The sequence below is a fragment of the Cetorhinus maximus genome, chromosome 3, assembly GCF_964194155.1.
Source record: "Cetorhinus maximus chromosome 3, sCetMax3.hap1.1, whole genome shotgun sequence".
In the NCBI taxonomy this organism is placed as follows: domain Eukaryota; kingdom Metazoa; phylum Chordata; class Chondrichthyes; order Lamniformes; family Cetorhinidae; genus Cetorhinus; species Cetorhinus maximus.
In genome coordinates, this window is record NC_135881.1 from 183,904,560 (window position 1) to 183,923,672 (window position 19,113).

Sequence of the window (19,113 nt, forward strand, 5' to 3'; positions counted from 1 at the left end):
TAATTTCAGAGGGAACTTTGGGAATTACCTTCCTGAATCTCTTCGGCAGTCATGCAAGCTCTGAGACACACTGGGTACAGTAGTAACCTAATGTTACGGTTATGGTACTGGACTAGGACTAGCAACCCAGAGGTCATGAGTTCAAATACCAGTGATGAAGGGAGTGCATGTTGAAGATGGTGGATGGAACCAATTAAGAGGGCTCTGTGTGCTGAATAGTGTCAAGCTTCCTGCGTGTTTTTGGAGCTGCACTCACCCAAGCAAGTGTAGAGTATTCCATCACACTCTTGACTTTTGGCATGCAGATGGTGGAAAGGCCTTGGGGAGTCAGGAGGTGAGTCACTAGCCATAGAATACCCAACATCTGATCAGCTTGGCTGGAGCCACAACTAGTTATGGAGCACAGGCCTTCAGTATTATAGCTGTGACGTTAAAGTGCCCATAGCAATTGCTGTATCCAGTGTGCTCAGCCGTTTCTTGATATCATGTAGTGTGACTCGAATTGGCTAGAGACTAGATTCTATGATGATAGGAGCCTTAGAAGATGGTTGCAGACGCTTCTGCCTTTTCTTTTGTACTCAACATGTTGGGCTTTGTCATCATTGAGGATAGGATGTTTATTGAACCTGCTCCTCCCATCTGATTTCTGTGCACAGTGAGTTTTTGACTGCTGCTATAAAGAATATTGGGGAGTTAGTTTCCAGGGTAAGATTATGCTTTTCTTTGAAGGATTGGTAGGATTGACAGACATCTGAAAGTGGATTTCTGTGGCAATTAAGTAAATGCAATCCTGTACACTTCTCGCATTTATGTCTGTATTTAAATTGTTAATTTTGTTTAAATTGCTTGATTAACTTGTCCAAAGTGCAGAAGACACTATCCAGCTGCATTTCTCTGTAGCTTTGTGTGTTGTGCCAAAGTTTGGTTTTTTTAACATGCCTCTTTACCTTTTTAAATTAGCACCTTTTTTGTGCCACCCAAATCTCTGGATACGTTATGGAGCTGTAGGGTTCATAACAGTGGTAGCACAACACCTGAATATTGCTGATGTCTACTGCAAACTGATGCCATATCTCAGCCCATTCATTTCCCAACCAATAATACAGGTACAGTGAAAGTAACTTGGTTTGTTCTATAGTTTACTGGTTTGCATTTGATTGTTTTGTAACAAGCTCTAGCAGTTTTTTATTCTTTTCTGTATTTAATTTCATATAATATGCTTTGGCATTTTAAATTATTTAATTATGTTAGTCAAATGAGATTATTGTCGGGGTATCTTTAAATTGTGCTCACAATGATGCTGGGGCTTATTGCAGTATATCAAGTACTAGTTTTCCTCAGCTGGAAATTGCTTTGGCTGCCTTGATTCCTACCAACCAGCCACAGAATGATAGTTGTAAATGCCTGAGAGTAAGTTGCCTGTCTGTTTTCGTGATCATGGTTGAACTAAAGCACTAATCCAAATATGTCTTCAGTGATATTAGGTTGGGAAACTTTGAAATCACACTAGTTCATTCACAAATGCAGAATTTCTTCATTGAGTAAATTGAGTATCATATATTGTGGTTTTCATGTTTGTAGAGTGAGTCCTTCTGTAGTTCCAACTGCGGTAAACCACACTTCAGTATTAGTTTTATAGCTGAAGAGCCTAAAACAATTTTGGTATATCACTTTGCTATATCTTATGTGCATGTATCCATACATTTATATTGTTTCACCTGAATGATTGTGGAAATGTCAAGGGGAAAGCCAGTTGAATTATTTGGTTTGTTACCTCTGCCATTGAAGGTGGGTGGTGTAATATTTTTACCTGTTTGTCAGTCTGTCAATCTGTTTGTGAACAATATATCTCAAACTACTGGACAGATTTCAGTGGAACTTGCTAGACAGGATCTGGTCCAAAGAAGAACCAATGGGTTTTTGGTGAAGATCTGGATCCTGGAATTTTTTAAAGGATCTGTTAATATTAGAAAATAGGGCAAATGACCCTTTCTTTTTCTGAGAACGTGGTGAAGCAGAATTGTCAGAGCAGCTTGTGGACGTGGATTGACCTGAAGCCTTCTCGGTGAGCTGGAAGCTCTTAATAAAAATAATTCTTTTTTCAGCTTTATAGTTAGAGAGCATAAGCCAGGCAGGCAAAATCCTCAAGGAAGAGCTGCGTAATATAATAATGTTGAGTTAGAATAGCATGAGTATGCACTCTAGTGAGTGCCCTGTTCACTTATTAATGAATGCCTTTCAGACTTTAAACTTTTTTTGTAGCATAACCATAATACAAAGTGCATTAAAAAGAATACAGATAGGAGCATTGGAATTCATGAATGAATCAGTAAGATTTTCAGCCAGCCGGTTTCGGAACTTAATCAACCTGGCAGAAAAGGAATTGATTGTCAACGTGAATTGCTTTTGTTCTTGTATGCTTCTTATGGCCTGTTTGAAAAGAAGCATTGGCTGAGGCCTGAGAACAGAACATCAAAAACACTGCCTTGTAGGCCATGTAGTGACATAAGTAAAGGGAGGAAAAACTGATCCCAAATCATATTTTAGCACAGCACCATCTTCAGTTGCTCTGACTCCGTAGGTACTTTGCTGAAGATCAAGCTTATATCTTTTAGAGATGATGCTAGGTGAGGTCTGATTTACAATACAGATATTAACCTGTGTTTTTAGTTCAGTTGTATTCGTATTTCAAACAGCTTGTTTTGGAATTTTTACAGATAGACAAGGAAATTGTGTTGTTGAGTGTTCTCAAGGAGCCTGTCAACCGTTCCATATTTGATTATGTGTTGCGATCAAAGGACATATTGAACTTGTACAAGCACTTGAACTCACGCCAGAAAATACGCAATGGACTCCTGCTGGAATGTCCACTTCCAGAGGATCCAACTATTGCACAGCTGTTAAAGAAACTACTTTCTCAGGTAATACTCAACATATGCCTGCTTTATAAAAGAATATAGAGAATCTTCAATTGCATTGACCATTTGGATGAGGTACCGAGGACAAAAGCTGGGACTGTTAGTTCTTAAGACATCTAGGTTGAATTGTTAAATAACATAACCTCAAGCCAGTCTGAGTTTAATTGTTTGATGATGGAGTTTGGCAGACTGGATGGAAGTAATGATGAATTTTGGTCTCCATGCCAATATCGGATTTTCTTTGTGTGTTTTAAGATTTTTTTTTCTGCAACATGTTATGATGTCTGATACATGGCAGACCTGTGCTAATGGACTTATGTATACATGTAAAAACAAATGAAATCAGGTTAGTTTGTTGCTCATATTACAGCTATCCATTATAGCAATCATGAGAGTAATTAAAATCTACATATCTTTCACCTACTAAAAATAGTGCCCTTTATAACTTTTACCCCATCTAAATTCAATGTAATTTTCTTTACAACATCAATGTGATAACGTTAATCCACCTCTTTCAGTCAAAAGTTATAAAAAGCTTTTAAACATTAAGGGAAAAATAATTGAAATCTAGACATACGTAATGCATTCTTCAGTCATTTTTTAAAAATATATTCATTATGAAAATATTGATTTGATTGACTTATCTGTGCTGTTCTGGAGCTATTCTTTGGCGAGCACTTATCTATATAGTATATTTAGCGAATACCCAAACAAACTATAAAAGCTGTCAGCTGCCTGACCCAGGAATACACATATTAAAACAGAAAATGCTGGAAATACTCTGCAGGTCTGACAGCATCTTTGGAGAGAGAAACAGACAAACCAAGCATTTTAAATCAATGAACTTTTCATTAGAACTGGGAAAAGTTAGAGATGAAATGGGTTTTAAACAAATGAAAGGGAAAGGGTGAGAAAAATAATATAAGGGAAGGTCTGTGATAGCATGGGCAGGAGAGATTAAATGACAAGAGGGCTTATGGTACAAAATCAGAATGAATGATAATGGGTCAGGTAATGAAACGCCTAGAGGAGGTGTACATGACATCTTGAACAGCTGCTCTCCGAAAGCAAAAAAAAAAGTTAAACAAGAGAGAGAAAAATCCAAACCGGCAATGAAAAAGGAAATAAAATGGGGACAGAAGTTTGAATTCAAAAATTGTTGAACTCAATGTTGAGTCTGGAATGCTGTAAAATACCCAGTTGAAAGATGAGATGCAGCTACTTGAGCTTGTGTTGAGCTTCACACTGCAGGAGGCTAAGGTCAGAAAGGTTAGCGAGGGAACAAGGTGAAGAGTTAAAATTACATACGACTGGAAGCTCAGAGACATGCTTGCGGACTGAAAGGGGGTGTTTTGCAAATCTGTCCCCAATATGTTTGGTTTTCCCAATGTAGGGTAGATTATATCATGAGATGTGAATATAGTTTACTAAAATGAAAGAAATAGACGTTTGGTAGTACAAAGCTTGAGTATTCCTGGATAAAGCTGACATGCTGTCAAAGCTTTGTCTTGCAGTCATCAGAACAGATGCAAGAATACCAAATTACAAAGGGAACAACAATTTGTATTGCATGAGAAAAGGCTGCTGATTGATTGGCAAGTCAACTCTGGTTGAGGCATTGCGAAGGAGAATGTACCAGGGAAGAGTTATCCACCAAGCTTTTGTTTAAATGCAAAAACTTTAAATTGAAATAAAGCCAATCAATCAGCATGCTTTTCTCATGCTATATAAATTGTTGTTCCCTTTGAAATTTGGTATTCTTCTGTCTGTCCTGATGAATGCAAGATGAAAAGCTTCAACAGTATGTTTCTTTTTTTCAGCAATACTCAAACTGAAAGAAGTACAGGAAAATTGTTTCACTTTGAAGGAATGTTTTGGGCCATGGATGGTGAGGAGAAGGGAGGTAAAAGGGGAGGTATTGCATCTCCTGGGCTTGCATGGAAATGTGCTGTGGAAGGGGGAGAGGATGTTAGGATAATTGAGGACTGGACCAGGGTATTGTGGAGGAAATGGTCCCTTTGAAATGCTGAAAGGAAAGAGGAGGGAAAGATGTGTTTGGTGGTGGCATCTCGCTAGAGATGGTGGGAATAGTGGTGGATATTGAATATGGAGGCTGGTGAGCTGGAAGGTGAGGACATGGGAGAACCTATCCTGACTCTGGGAGGAAAGGAGTGAGAGTAGAATGCACTAAATAGAACGGATGCACACAAGAGCCCTGTTAACCACGGTGGGTGCTGGTGTAATCCTTAGTTGAGAATTTAGGAAGATATATCGGAAGCGCAAGAATGGAAGGCTTCGTTGGAACAGATGCAATGGAGAAACTGGAAGAATAGAACAGAACCTTTCCAGGGACAGGGTGTGACGAAATATAAGCAAGGTAGCTGTGGGAGTTGGTGAGCTTAAAGTGAATATTGATAGGCTATGACTGGAAATGCAAAGAGCCCAAGGAAGGGAGGAATCGGAGGTGGACCATGTGATGGTAGGAGAAAGTTGGAAATTGGAAGCAAGTTTTCCAGTTCAGGTGAGAGCAAGAAATAGCACCAATGTAGCCATCAATGTGTCAAAAGAGGAGAGCGAGGGGGCCTGAGTAGGACTAGAACAAAGAAAGTTCAACATATCCCACAAAAAGCAGGCAAAGCTAGGACTATGCGAGTACTCATGGCAACACATTTTATTTGGAGGACATGAGTGGAGTTAAAAGAGATGTTATGAGAACAAGTTCATCCAGGTGGAGGAGGATGGTGGCAGGTGGGGACTAGTTGGGCCTCCATTAAAGGAAGGATAGTTTTCAGACTATCAGAGGGATTTGGATGTCCATGGTAAAGACTGGTGGTTAGGGCCAAGAAACCAGAAACTGTTAGAAGTGCTGGAGGGCATTGGAACAGTCATAGATGTAGGCGGGAAAAGACTGGACAAGGGGAGAAAAAAAGAGTTGAAATAGGAGGAAGAGTTCAGCGGGCAGGGACAGGCTGTTATACAATTTTGTGAAGGAGGTAGAAATGACAGTTTGTGAACTTTGAGATTGGAGGCCAAAGAGGGAAGATCTGCAGAGGAATTGAGGCCAGCGACAGTCTTGGAAAGGGTGGCTTGATATCCGGTGGTGGAGTCATGGTCCGGGGAAGGCAGGAGGAAATGTTGGAGAATTAGCATTTGGCCTCCACTAGGCAGAGGTCGGGTTCTCGGGCAACAACAGTACCTACCCTTGTCAGCAGATTTGATGACAATGTTAGGGTTGAACCTAAACAGAGAATGGAGTGCTGCAAATTCCAAGTGAGACAGGTTAGAGAGAGAGGAAGAGAAGCAGAGAAATTGAGAGGGCTGATGTCACACTGGCAGCCCTCACTGAAAAGATCTAGAGAGGGTACAAGGCCGGGGGCTGGAGGTCCAGATAAAGGGAGATTGCTGAAGACAAGTAAAAGGAGTCTTCTGTGTGGGGTAACACTCATGACCAAAGAAGTGGGCACGGAAGTGATGGCAAAGGAGTCAGCATTGTGTCGAGCTGAAAAGCCATTTGAGATGCAGGCATAAGGGAATGAAGCTGAGGCCTTTGCTAAGGACGCACTGTTCAGGGTTGGGGAGGGGAAGGTTGTGAATACATTGCACAGGATGAGATTGGAAGAAGGGATAGGGTCAGAGGGAAGTGACGGGGAAAAAGAGGATGCGGGGGGTGCGGTGTTGGTACTCGTGAATAGTTGAAGCTTGACATGCTGCACACCGAAAGGAAGGATAAAAGTTTTTATTAAAGAACCAGATGAAGCAATGGATGAAATGACACTGCAGACCTGAACAGTTTTGAGATAATGAGTTGGTGTTGCTGCTGAGAGAGGTAGGGAGTGCATATGTGACGTCGCATGACATTGAGTGTGGATATCAGGATTCAATGAGAACAGCAGTTTGACGAATGCCAACTGTCTAGGAGACATTTCTAATTGTTGATGGATCCCAAACATGGAGGGTGAAATTTCAGTTGGGATCCACGTGGAATAAGTTGGAACAGGAAACAGTTGCCAAGGAAGATGTGGCCGTGAAGGCAAATTTTGCTAAATATCTGATCAATCATGAGAAGAGAAACAGAATGTAATGAAGGTGAAAAATGTAGAAGAGACAAATGGAAATGCTGTCTTCAAAGTGGGCATTCCTGGAGGAGAGTACAGGAATAGAGATATTTGACAATTTACTGCAGTTTATCAATCTAAAATTCTGAACAGCTCATTAGACAGTTGACCAGACAATTAACTGTATGTAGAACAGAAAAATATGAACTACAAAAATTCACATAAGAGAAAGGAGGTACAGGGTTATTAGTTCCAGAATTAGTGAGGAAGCTAATGGCATGTTTTAGAATGGTAGGATAGATAGGGCAATGCTTTTTTTCATTCCCAAAGCATTGCTATGTTACCACTATATGAAACTTTTTCTTAGCTACATGAATTTATTTAATACTGTTACTGGCCTATAGAAACCTCTAGCATCACCAGTATAAAAATAGTTTAGCACATTTTTAACATTGTCCTGTAGTTTAGTTTAATTTTTACAGCAGTCCAAAGCATTAAGAACTTCATCAGTTATTTCTGTAATAGAAATTGTTCAACTGCATGTATTTTTCTGTCAACTTTTTCCATTTCAAGTCCTTGTGTCCACATTATTAATGGAAACCATTTGCGCAATTGTCACACCGTCATTTTGTCCTTCAACCAATGGTAGCACTGAGCTTCTTGGCTGTGCTCCAGAGAAACCTCAATCAACTCTGTTTCCCAGATTGTTGTAAGTTTTCATTAATTAACAAGTAACATAAAATCAAGGCATTACTTAAAATAAGGATAGAATGTATGATATTAAAGTGGAGATTGAATTGTATCTGTTTTCCGTGGTCTAATTATTCCCCAACCCTGCTTTATCTGAAGGCTATCTCTCAATATCCAGCTGTTTCTATAAAATGATTTATCATGTGACTCATTGTCTCAATGTAGGGGATGACTGAAGCAGATGAAGACAAGCTATTAGCTCTGAAGGATTTCATGCTAAAGTCAAACAAGGCCAAAGCCAATGTGGTGGACCAAAGCCACATGAATGACAGCAGTCAGAGTGGTGTGTTTGACCTGGCTGCTCTAGGAATTCCTGGAAGACACATTGACCTTGTCAAGACAAAACAAGAAAATGATGATAAACGAGGTAGACCTCTTTTTTTCTCTTGTTTATTTATAATTGAGAGTAACAGGATTATGTAATTATGGAATGAATATGATGCAACTTTTTGATTCAGAATTCAAAAAAGAAGCATGGCCTGTAGATGCATTTTAAGCCTTTGTAGTACTGGCAATCGTATTGATGTTAAAAGGCTGGATTTTGCAGTAAGTATAACAGCGAGGTTATCAGTGCTCACCATTATTAGAAAAAAAGACATCAGCATCCAACATCACATGCATAGTTAATTAAGAACAAAAATCAGGAAGTTGCTGTCTGAGTTGCCTAGCTGCTCCACAAGCTTTTCTATGCCAGTAGCTTACTGAGAGATTTATATTCTATAACTGGTTTAATTTTTGGCACTGGGTTATGACTTACAATATTTTTGCAATTATTGTGTGTGACCAAGACCAAATATCATGCAATACCTTTAAGCAGTAGATTTCCAGAGAAATAAGCAATACAGCCATGTTTTCTTTCTCTGGGTAGAGCATTGTCATTGTTGTTCCTTTCCAATCAATCCTCCTCTTCTCTACAACTTGATCAAAAAAACTTGAGTTCTTTATAGTCTGATTCTCACAAAGCCTTGCAATTGGTTATGGCATGACGTGTTATTGTGAGCAAGTTCTCTAGAAAATATATATTTCTGACAAAACAACATTTTTATCCTGTCATAATTGTTCTACCTCCTCTTAAAACAGCCTTGGCTAACTGTTTCCTAACATGGCCATGAAAACAAGTAAGAGACAAAAATCCTAATCCTATAATTTCAGCAAACAATTAAAGCAGATTGTCAGCTAACCTGACAAATCAAGTCCCAAAGCAACCTGGGAATGAATCATTTTAACCAATTCAGTATTTTCAGAGACAGTACAGCTCTGCAAGATATCTATAAGTAAACAGGACTCAAAACTTTAATCATGAGATTAAAACAAATCCTAGCCCTAAGTGTATATGTGTATGTAACTAGGATATTTTACAATTAAACACTTGAAGAGCTTGAAGTTGAGTTATTTACCCACTAGAAACTCACAAAAAAAATTATGGGTTATTCATCAAGTGCAGGTGAATTTTTAATACCGTGGTAAGTTTAAATTACTGTCAAACAACCTCTCTAATTATTGGTAGAATTTTAAGAAACTTTTTCTTTTTCTCTTTATTTTTCCCTCTATCAACCCCATCTTATTTTCCCTCTCTTTATTTCACTTTCTGTACATCATTTAATATTGAATTAAGATTTAGTGATTTAGTTGCACTTCCTGGCTTAGACTCTATGTCTCAATGAGGGTTCTTCAGTCTGGTTGAAGATGTACCTGTTGCTTGTCCTGCTTACTCAGTTCCCAGATCCCCTTTAAAGAATGAAACTCTGAATCACTAAATCTGAATCATTAAATTGCTGTGCAAATTGCTCACATAAAACCTGTGGGAACCTGTAAGTGACAAGTGCCATTCGTTTGCTGCTGATCACAAAACTGAGGTCTGGAGCTTAGAACTACACATTTTCATTAGATAGAACATGAAGTGTACGTTGATTGGCAGTAAAGTTTGTGCTGGGTCACCACTTTTTGTGTATAGTAGTGGCCTTTTAAAATGTGATATAAAATGTCGCTTCCAACCCTTTCCAGACATTTTCACGCTCAGTAGCTTTTAACACATGAGTTTGTTAATACCCAGTGATCACCATTGATCAATGGGTGGGGGTTCTGCAATAAGTACACATGACTTTGTCATATTTACATACTCTTGCAGGGGAAAGTTTGCTTCAAAACTCTGCATTGCTTGAGTCATTGCACTACAACACTGGAAAAATCACTGGTGCAATTTATTCCTTGCTTAAAGCAATGATGCTTTGAAATTGAAACATAAATATAACTTTATTTTTACCTACATTGTACATTAAAATGAAAAGAAAAACTGCTAAGCAATGTGGTCTTGTAACATTGATATAGATGTTCTTCTAAATATGTGTGGAATAATTGTGGCTTAGACAACAACTAAATTATTTTTTGGAATTTGGCTTTAACAGAACCTTCTGGGTTTTTGAACTGTTTGTCTCAAAACAGTTAAGATCAACACATATCTGGGTATAGTAATGAGCTCCCAACGTTAATTATGTCAATGAATTTCCGGAAAGAACAATTAAATTGAGCAAATATATTGATATTTTCAAACAAGTCCCCTGCCTTTCTGAAGGAGTCATACTGATGACCTTCAGTGAATCATTTTTTGAAAATATATATTCTTTTTGGATTTTGATTTTTGCAGTGGTTGGTCCCGAGAAATGAGACTGCGTTAGGTCTTTTTCATGTATAAACATGGTAATTTGTGCCAGAATTTCCATTTAACAGAAGCAGATTGGCCTCATTATAAAATGATCTAGTTCAAGTTTTTTCCAAGTTAAATTTTGTAGACTTTTTTCAATCATAGTTTCTTTCTAAATTTGAATACATCAAATTGTTGTTAAACTAAGTAGAAAAAGCAAATTGAAAATTCTGGTTAAAGTCCTGATGAGTTATCAGTTTGAAGACCAGAATTGTCATGATTTCTAAATAGTTGATAAGATTGCATAAGATAATTACCTAGCTGAACTCAATCTTGTCTTTCGGTATCTAATTTCAGCAAGAAGACATGTGAAACAAGACTCAAATTTGAACGAAGAATGGAAGAGCATGTTTGGCTCTCTTGAACCTTCAAATATTGTTCAAACTAAAGTCCTTGCAGCCCCTGGGGACCAGGAAAATACCACTGGGAAGAGTCTCCGATCAGAGTCTTCACCAGGGATGATGATCACCACTAATCCAGCTTTGCAACAGGTTAATAGAAACTTCACCATGTTTAAATTAATTTTTCTTATTTATTTCTATTGTTGATTTTCATGGTATTGCCTGACTGTTTCACAGTTACCATTTAATAATGGCATTGGGTATGCTAGGTCAGTCATTGTGTGGTTTTCTACATAACACCCTTAACCCCATCCTCAAAAAATGGTCCTGAATACACTAGCATGATATTCTGTTTCTCAAGCTGCCTACCTTAGAAAAGAGGATTTAGCCCATCTGATGCATCCAATCACCTCAGTCATCTAAATCTCTAAGACCTGAGCATATTGTTTTCATTACTCCTGCAACCTTTGCTAAGAGTTTCAGGTTAGCTGCACTGATACTGCAGGAAAATTGGGCTAGCAGGCTTTCATCATGTTTTCTACCCAGTTTTTTTTCTGTTGATCACTTTCTGCCCTGTTGCATTTTGTACACTGGATTGCTTATGTACTTTTCATGTCATATAACATCCAAAAAGTCATGCAGAAACATTTCAGATTAATGTCTTGTGCAGTTTCCTAACGTTTGAACATGTTGTCTTCAAAAATGATCGCAAGTGGAATTCCAGAAACCAAGGAGCTCTGATATGGGGACAAACTTTTAAGGATTTGTTCTGATGTTAAAGTATCTTTTAATGTTTTGGGTTTTCTTTTTTAGTAACTTTGCAACATTTTTGAATTTTTTATTAAGGGTTTTTTTTTTAGGAGGAACAATTCTTATTTGCTCGTCGTGGTAAAATGTGTTTTTAAACATCCTAGAAAATAATTAATTATTGCTGCTAAGTTACCAGAAGACTTACTAAGTGAAGTATTTATAGGGCTTGAGCAGCACACCACTTCCATTTCCTTTTCCACTGAATAAAAATACCCAATCTCTGGCCCATTCTGGGTGTCATGCAGCCAGGTTGCGTTAAAATGACTGAGTAATGCCATTGGAAGATGTGAATGTAGCAAGACTTCAAACTGTAAATAACAGTTTAAACGTATGCTCTGCTAAAGATGTGCCTGAGATACAATGAAAGAGCTAAAGTTGTGTGTCGATTGACATGCACAAGCATGAACCATAGAACAGGTTGATAGGCAACATTTTGTAGCCTACAGCCTTGATCCATCTACCTTGTTGGCTAGTCTTACCATATTCCTTTGAGTATGCCATCTTCTCATACAGGCTCTGTAGTTAATTTATTGTTGTATCTTAACTATTTTATATGTTGCCATCTTATGGGAAATATCTTCAGGTTGAGCCGCCTTGCCACAGCAGCACATGTGTCGTTAACCATCAAACGGGATTGATTGCAATGTTACTGTGCGGATGTGAATTTATATTCCTTTCTAGCTACCACCTCTTTTTGTTTTGCCCGTGGAGTCACAACTCTTTAAATTTTCTCAGCCATTTAAGGACAACAGACTAGAAGCAGTTTCTTTGTAATTTCTTTGCTGCAAGGTCTAGCCCTCATTTTGAGTTTGTGACGGGGGGGTGGTGGGGGTGGTGTCTCTAGCCCACCCGAAACTCAGAAGAAAGCATAGGACAGTAAAGGCAGCTTTTTAACTCGGGCACTTATTTGACCTCAGGGCTTCCCACTTAGTCAATGGCAGTGGATATATGGATTTACATGACACAATCTCAACTCCAGTATTTAATGGGAGTGCTCCAAGCATGCACGTTGAAGGAGTTTGGAGTTGAGAGAAAAAAAGTAACAGAATGAACATGGGCAAAAGCCTGTTCAACATCTGTGATGCCCCTCTGGGTGTGCTACAATTTTAACCCCATCCGCAATCAAACCCATGTGCTCTTCAAGACTAAAGTTTATCACTGTTTCAATACAGCAAAGTCCCACAAGTAACAGTGAGACAAATGGCCATTTAATCTGCTTTAGCATTGTTGACTGATGCATAAATGTTGGTCAGTTCAGTGGAACTCTAGAACTGAAAACATACCATTCCTCATGACTAACAAAGTAATATTTTCAACTCTCTTATTTGATAGTGAAAACTTTCTGCTTGTGAGAGGAAGGACTGATGTGAGAACTTTAGAGAGGGTACAGAAGAGATTTACTAGAATTAATTCATTATCCCTAGAATCAGTTAGGAGGATAGACTGGAGGTTGGTCTCTTAGCATAGAAAGGTAAAAGGCGATTTGATAGAGATGTTAAAAAATCATAAAGGGTTTGGATAGAGTAAATAAAGAGAAACTGTTTCAATGGCTAAGTTGTCCATAATGCACAGATTTGCAATGATTGGCAAAAGAACTGGAGGTAACATGAGAAAAAAGTTATTTGTGCAGCAAGTGGTTAGGATTTGAAATGCTCTGCCAGATAGATTGGTAACTGCAGATTCCATAGTAATCTTCAAAAGGGAATTGGATAAATATTTGAAGGAGAAAAAATTTGCTGGCATATGGGGAAAGAGCACAGAAATGGGAATAATGTGATTGCTCTTTAAAAGAGAAGGGCATGCACTCGATAGGCTGAATGGCCTTCTGTGCGATACTGTTCTGTGACTCTAATGATCATGCTATTCTTTCAATGGGGCATGAGCTCCTTTGTGTCCACTTAAAAATATAGGCTGGGCCTCTCATCTGAAAGATGGTCATGCAGTAATGCTGAAGTGCTGCAATGGAGTGTTGACCTAGACTTTGTACTTCTGAGTGTTTGGAGTGGGCTTGAATCGATGACCTGGCTCTGGTGAGAGTACTACCACATGGCTAGTTGGTAGTGATGGACAGAACCAGTTCGGAACCAATTGTCAGCCTTGCAAAATAGATGAAATACCTTCAGAAAGATGTACCAACAACACCTTTGTAAAATAAAGATTTCAGTTTGTCATTTTTGAAATTTATTGTTTGGCTTGGGTTATGCTGCAATGCAGAAAATAGTCAATTCCCTAACCACTGGAAAAGGCTTTTTCCACTCACCAATTGTTTTCTGTGAAGTGTCCTAACACTTTAAACATATGGGATCCATGCTGTTAGCTAATTATGATAGGAGGAAATAAATTGGACTTCTTAATGAATCTCATCCTGTCAATAGGCGAATATGCTGGCAGCTTCTGTGGGAGACAGCAGTTAAAACCTGCTTTTCTTGCTTTTAACATAGCAAAATTTTTATTGAAAAATTATTAGGCTAGAATTTGCTAGAATTCAAAATAACAGCAAGGCTAAATGTACTCGCCATTACATATGAGTAAATGGTACAGCAAATTCAAATGAAGATGTGGGGTTAAATGTGAATATCTAAATGTTGCCTGAGTTGTGGCATTCTATTGTTATTGATGAGGGGGGATCTGATTGAAACTTACAGAATACTGAAAGGCCTGGATAGAGTGGACGTGGGGAAGATGTTTCCATTAGTAGGAGAGACTAGGACCCGAGGGCACAGCCTCAGAGTAAAGGGAAGACCTTTTAGAGCAGAGATGAGGAGAAACTTCTTTAGCCAGAGAGTGGTGAATCTATGGAATTCATTGCCACAGAGGGCTGTGGAGGCCAGGTCATTGAGTGTATTTAAGACCGAGATAGATAGGTTCTTGATTGGTAAGGGGATCAAAGGTTACGGGGAGAAGGCAGGAGAATGGGGTTGAGAAACTTATCAGCCTTGATTGAATGGCAGAGCAGACTCGATGGGCCGAATGGCCTAATTTCTGCTCCTATGTCTTATGGTCAACTTCGCAGAAATAGCATATCGCACTTGGCATCCTCGTTTTTCTTTAGGAATTTGCTGTATTTGCCTCCAAACATGCCACAGAAGTTACTGCCATTACAAGCACAAGTACCCTATTAACAATGTGATAAATGTTGATGACTGCCAATCAACCTGGAAATTAACTGTTGTAAGTCTTGAGCCTTATTCATTCAGCTAGTGAATTGGTGTTGGAGATTTTTAAACTGCTAAACGTGTAAAAGGCAAGCTCAAAACCAATGCTATATTCCTTTCTATCAAGAGCATTCAGCACCTAGGAATGGTTTTGCAAGTATGGTAGCGGAGGCAAAAAATCTAGAATTGTTTGACGTGGCTGAATGATGTGATGTCGACTGTTGGCTTCAATGGAACGATGAACTAAATGGGCCAAATGTCAACATGCTCTGTTTCTTTGTGATCTATGTGGCTGTTCAATATATGCTGACAATGCATTAGCTTTAGTATTACTATTGCTCAATGATTTAATGCTGAAAAATCAAGCCTCCTTTCATTAATTCCTTTGAAGGTGTCTGAAGGGTCAGGAGTCCTAACGAAGAAGACAACAACTTCCTTATCAGTTCTGCAAAGTGGAAATGTTCCAATATTGCCTTCTGCATACCAGCGACGCATTACTACATGTGCCACTGAGCTCCAGCACCTTATTCAACAGAAGCGAGAGCAGTGCAATGCTGAACGAATGGCAAAACAGTTGATGGAAAGTGCTGAATGGGAAAGCAAACCTCCACCACCAGGTACACAAAAACAAAAGGCTAACTAGATTTAAACCAACTTCAATTTAGTTTCTTTAGGATTTATTTACTAGCACGTCCTACGCATACGATTATTAAATTTTGTGCAATAAAAACTGTTATAGGCACTAGATAACCAATTTTTTGGATTAGTGTTTGAGTACATTGATTGCTCCAGCTCATCCAAATCGCAACCATGTTAATTAGGAAAACCTAATTTCAGGATTAACTTTATAATGTGGATTGAAAACTGAAGCAGCAGTGAGGTGTTTTAATCCCCCAGATTGAGCTAGTTTGGGTCACAGTGGAATGGTAAAAGTTTGAATCCTGCCTTCAATCCACCCATTAGTTTTAACAGAGGTGGGATGGGCACAGGCAACCAACCAACTCGCAGGAGGTACTTGGCTATTTAAGTATTGGTTCAGGTTTTGCAGTCAGCAGCAAAGACTTGATGTTGGTTTCACACTTTTTTCCTGACAATTTGAATCTGGCACTAAACCAAGGGAATCTTCAAGCACCTATCCAACTGATGTCATCAAGCAGAGTAAGCAGCTGATCATATTGAAGAGCATTACAGAAGGCATACCAGGAGGTTAAAAGCAAGTTTTAAAATCATTTTACAGAGAGCAAAAAAAAGGCTGGGATATATACATGGGGTTAAAGTAGATACTGAAATAGCATAAACAAACTTTTTTAAAAAAATCAAAATATGTGGATTTTTTTTATTATTTGGGGTAAACTGACAAGCCACAAATATAAAATTGGATTTTCTTGGCCAGAAAGGTTTTTCAGTAGTAACTATGATGTTTATGCTTAGTTTAAAAACCCAATTTAACAAGGCTTACATTTTTCAAGGGTTTTTACAATGAAGCTACAGTAATGATGTAAAAGTGGAGGTTCTTGCCAGTTTAGTTATCTGCCATCTGCAGGGACTTCAACTGTGCTTCCAATGGAAACGAGTTAAATTAATGATAGCTTCCACCTTTAAACTGGGCATGTGCGAAATGCAGAAGCTGCTGTCAGTTTGAGGAGTTACGATGGCGAATGCTAACAGTTTTGCTATTATTACTACTTAAAATACAGGTCAATATGTGTGACTCATTTAATCAGCATTTTAAATTTAACCTTGGCTGAGTTTTCTGGACCTTGGGAAATCAGTAGCTAAAGGAAAGTGAGGAGTGCTAGATTTGGAAAATAAGAGACTTTTCACTTGCCTGCTGCATCCAGTAAACCTGTTTCATTCATGCTGTGTGATTGGATACCCCTCTGATCTCTTTTCTTCCCTTCCCAAACCCTTTCAACCTCCTCCACAAGGCTGATTATCTCTCCACCACCGCTCCCCCTGCCCCTTCGGCCCTGGACTGGCTTCTGACCTTCTTTGTGTCCCCCAATCACCCCTTGCTGTGGCCTCCAGTAGTGTCTGGCTGAAGTCTCTTGTCTGTCTCCCCCTGCTCTGGACTTTGGCAGGACCTGAGACAAACCTCTGGTTTCTGGTTTCCCAACTTCAAACCAGCATACACCGCCCCCCCCTGACCCCAACACCTTGCCAGCTCCCCTCCTACCTCGAGTTAATATCCAGCTACTGACTTTTTAGTGACTTTAATGATTTGGCTAAATACAAGGTTATTAGTCCAGTCCAGTGCTAAATATTTAAATTTAGTTAATGCAATATTTTGTGGCATCAGAAAATGTACATGGGGAGGAGAAAATGGAAGCTTGTCCTTCCAATCCATTATTAAATAGAAAATACAAATAACACTCTGTCCCAATCCATGTTGTGATATGAAGGCCACAAAAGGCCCATGTGAAAGAATGTTATCCCCCTTTAGCTACTGACTTTTAATATAAAAGTAGAAAAAGGCTCCTTTAAAAATATTTATCTGCCAAACAATAAATCATGAAGTTGTTTAATAAAAACAACTGGAGCTTAGCCTTTTATGTTCTTTTGTCTATTATGTGCTGTGTTGTTGGATACTCATTAGATTATGTACCTTATTTGTACCTTTATTACTGATGCACAAAATTCTTTCCTTCCAAGGATTATGCACCATTGAGGGGGAAACGGAATTAAGTAACTTAAATCACCTCAGGATTAGGTGTGAATTCCCTACTCTCTCAAACTAAAACAGCTTCTGTGTTTTTAAAAATAAAACTTGTTCTTATACATTGAACCATAGAAGTTTACAACACCAGTGGCATTTATTAGTGTCTTTGCTGGTTCTTTGCGGCGTAATTCAAAATTAATTCCACTCTTCAATCTATTATCTTCATCTGCTTCAGTATTCATACAGTTTTCCCTTAAAAGGTGCAATGGTCTTTGCCTCAGACATTGTCTAGTTAATCATAGACTTATTAAATGTCAGCTTGGATGCTTGTCATTTTTATTAATGTGAGTACGGAATTATGCTGTCCAATTTAAATTTGGTTTTCACTTGATATGTATGATTTTAATGACCAAGGATCACAGTTTAGGTGAGTAATTTGTATTTAGCATTCACATTGATATATTTATAATCAGCACATGTATGTGCTGAGAGATATAAACAGTTTGAGGATTATGATTTACTTTAATTCTACGCTGTGTTACTGAGCTTCACTGTCTATTTAGGCTGGCATCCCAAAGGGCTTCTAGTTGCACATCTTCACGAACATAAGTCAGCAGTGAACCGGATTCGTGTCTCTGATGAACATTCAATTTTTGCTACCTGCTCAAATGATGGAACTGTGAAGATTTGGGATAGCCAGAAGATGGAGGGAAAGACCACAACCACCAGGTACGATTGTCATTTGCTAAATGCTTTTGGTTTACATAACAAGCTTCAGAACATGGAATGTGAATGAGAAAAATTGTGGAAATCCATTAAGGTCAGTTTGGTTTCAGGCCCAGAAGAAGCACCACCGATGCCATTTTTGTTTTGAGAAAAGTGATGGGGAAGGCCAACATAACATGAACGTTCATTAATCGATCAAGAGAAGACCTTTGCCAGGAAGAAAGTCTGAAGATGTGCTAGAATTCATGAATTCCCTGAAAACAACGTATGATGATACAATTACAAGACATGTACAAGGAGTACCAGACAAGAGTAAGAAGCAGTGTGGGGAGAGTGAGAGCTTCGAAGCCAAAGTTAGATTGCACTTGACCTTCCCCTCTCCGACGCTGAACGTTCAGTGCTCAGCAAAGGACTTAGTTTCATACCCTTACGCCCTCCTCTCAATGAATTTCAGGCTCGGCACGATGCTGAACTCTTCTTCCACTGCCTTTGTCTCCGTGCTCACTTCTTTGGGCAGGAGTCCTCTCCCCGTTCAATGGATCCTTTTACCCACCTCCAATATTCTCCCTCCACCTGGACCCCCCCCTCTGGATTCTTACCTTCTCTTGATCTTTTCATTGAGAACTGTCGGCGTCACATTAGTCGTCTCAATTTCTCTGCTCCTCTCACCCATTCTAACCTGTCTCTCTCTGAACTTGCTGCACTCCATTCTCTCAGGTCCAACCCTGACATAGTCATCAAACCCGCTGACAAGGGTGCTGTTGTTGTTGTCTGGTGCACTGACCTCTACCTCGCAGAGGCTGAGTGTCAACTCGCAGACACGTCCTCCTACCTCTCCCCAGACCATGACCCCACCACTGAACATCAAGCCATTGTTTCCAGGACTGTTACTGACCTCATCTCCTCTGGAGATCTTCCTTCCACAGCTTCCAACCTGATAGTCTCCCAACCTCGGACGGCCCGCTTCTACCTCCTACCCAAAATCCACAAACAGGACT

The 19,113-nt window shown here is 39.1% G+C and overlaps 1 protein-coding gene across 2 annotated transcripts in view; it reads left to right on the forward strand.

Moving 5' to 3' along the window:
* The window catches only part of pik3r4 (phosphoinositide-3-kinase, regulatory subunit 4), a 167,351-nt gene that overhangs the window by 22,023 nt on the left and 126,215 nt on the right, over positions 1–19,113 (forward strand). For both annotated transcript variants that reach the window (XR_013576242.1, XM_078539372.1), the window contains exons 7-12: positions 961–1,106; positions 2,718–2,921; positions 7,889–8,090; positions 10,722–10,915; positions 15,122–15,347; positions 17,953–18,118. Coding sequence is in view for 1 of the 2 variants with exons in the window: in XM_078539372.1 (XP_078395498.1) it covers positions 961–1,106; positions 2,718–2,921; positions 7,889–8,090; positions 10,722–10,915; positions 15,122–15,347; positions 17,953–18,118 (1,138 nt within the window). In the remaining variant the exon portion in view is untranslated. The remainder of the gene's footprint in view (positions 1–960; positions 1,107–2,717; positions 2,922–7,888; positions 8,091–10,721; positions 10,916–15,121; positions 15,348–17,952; positions 18,119–19,113) is intronic.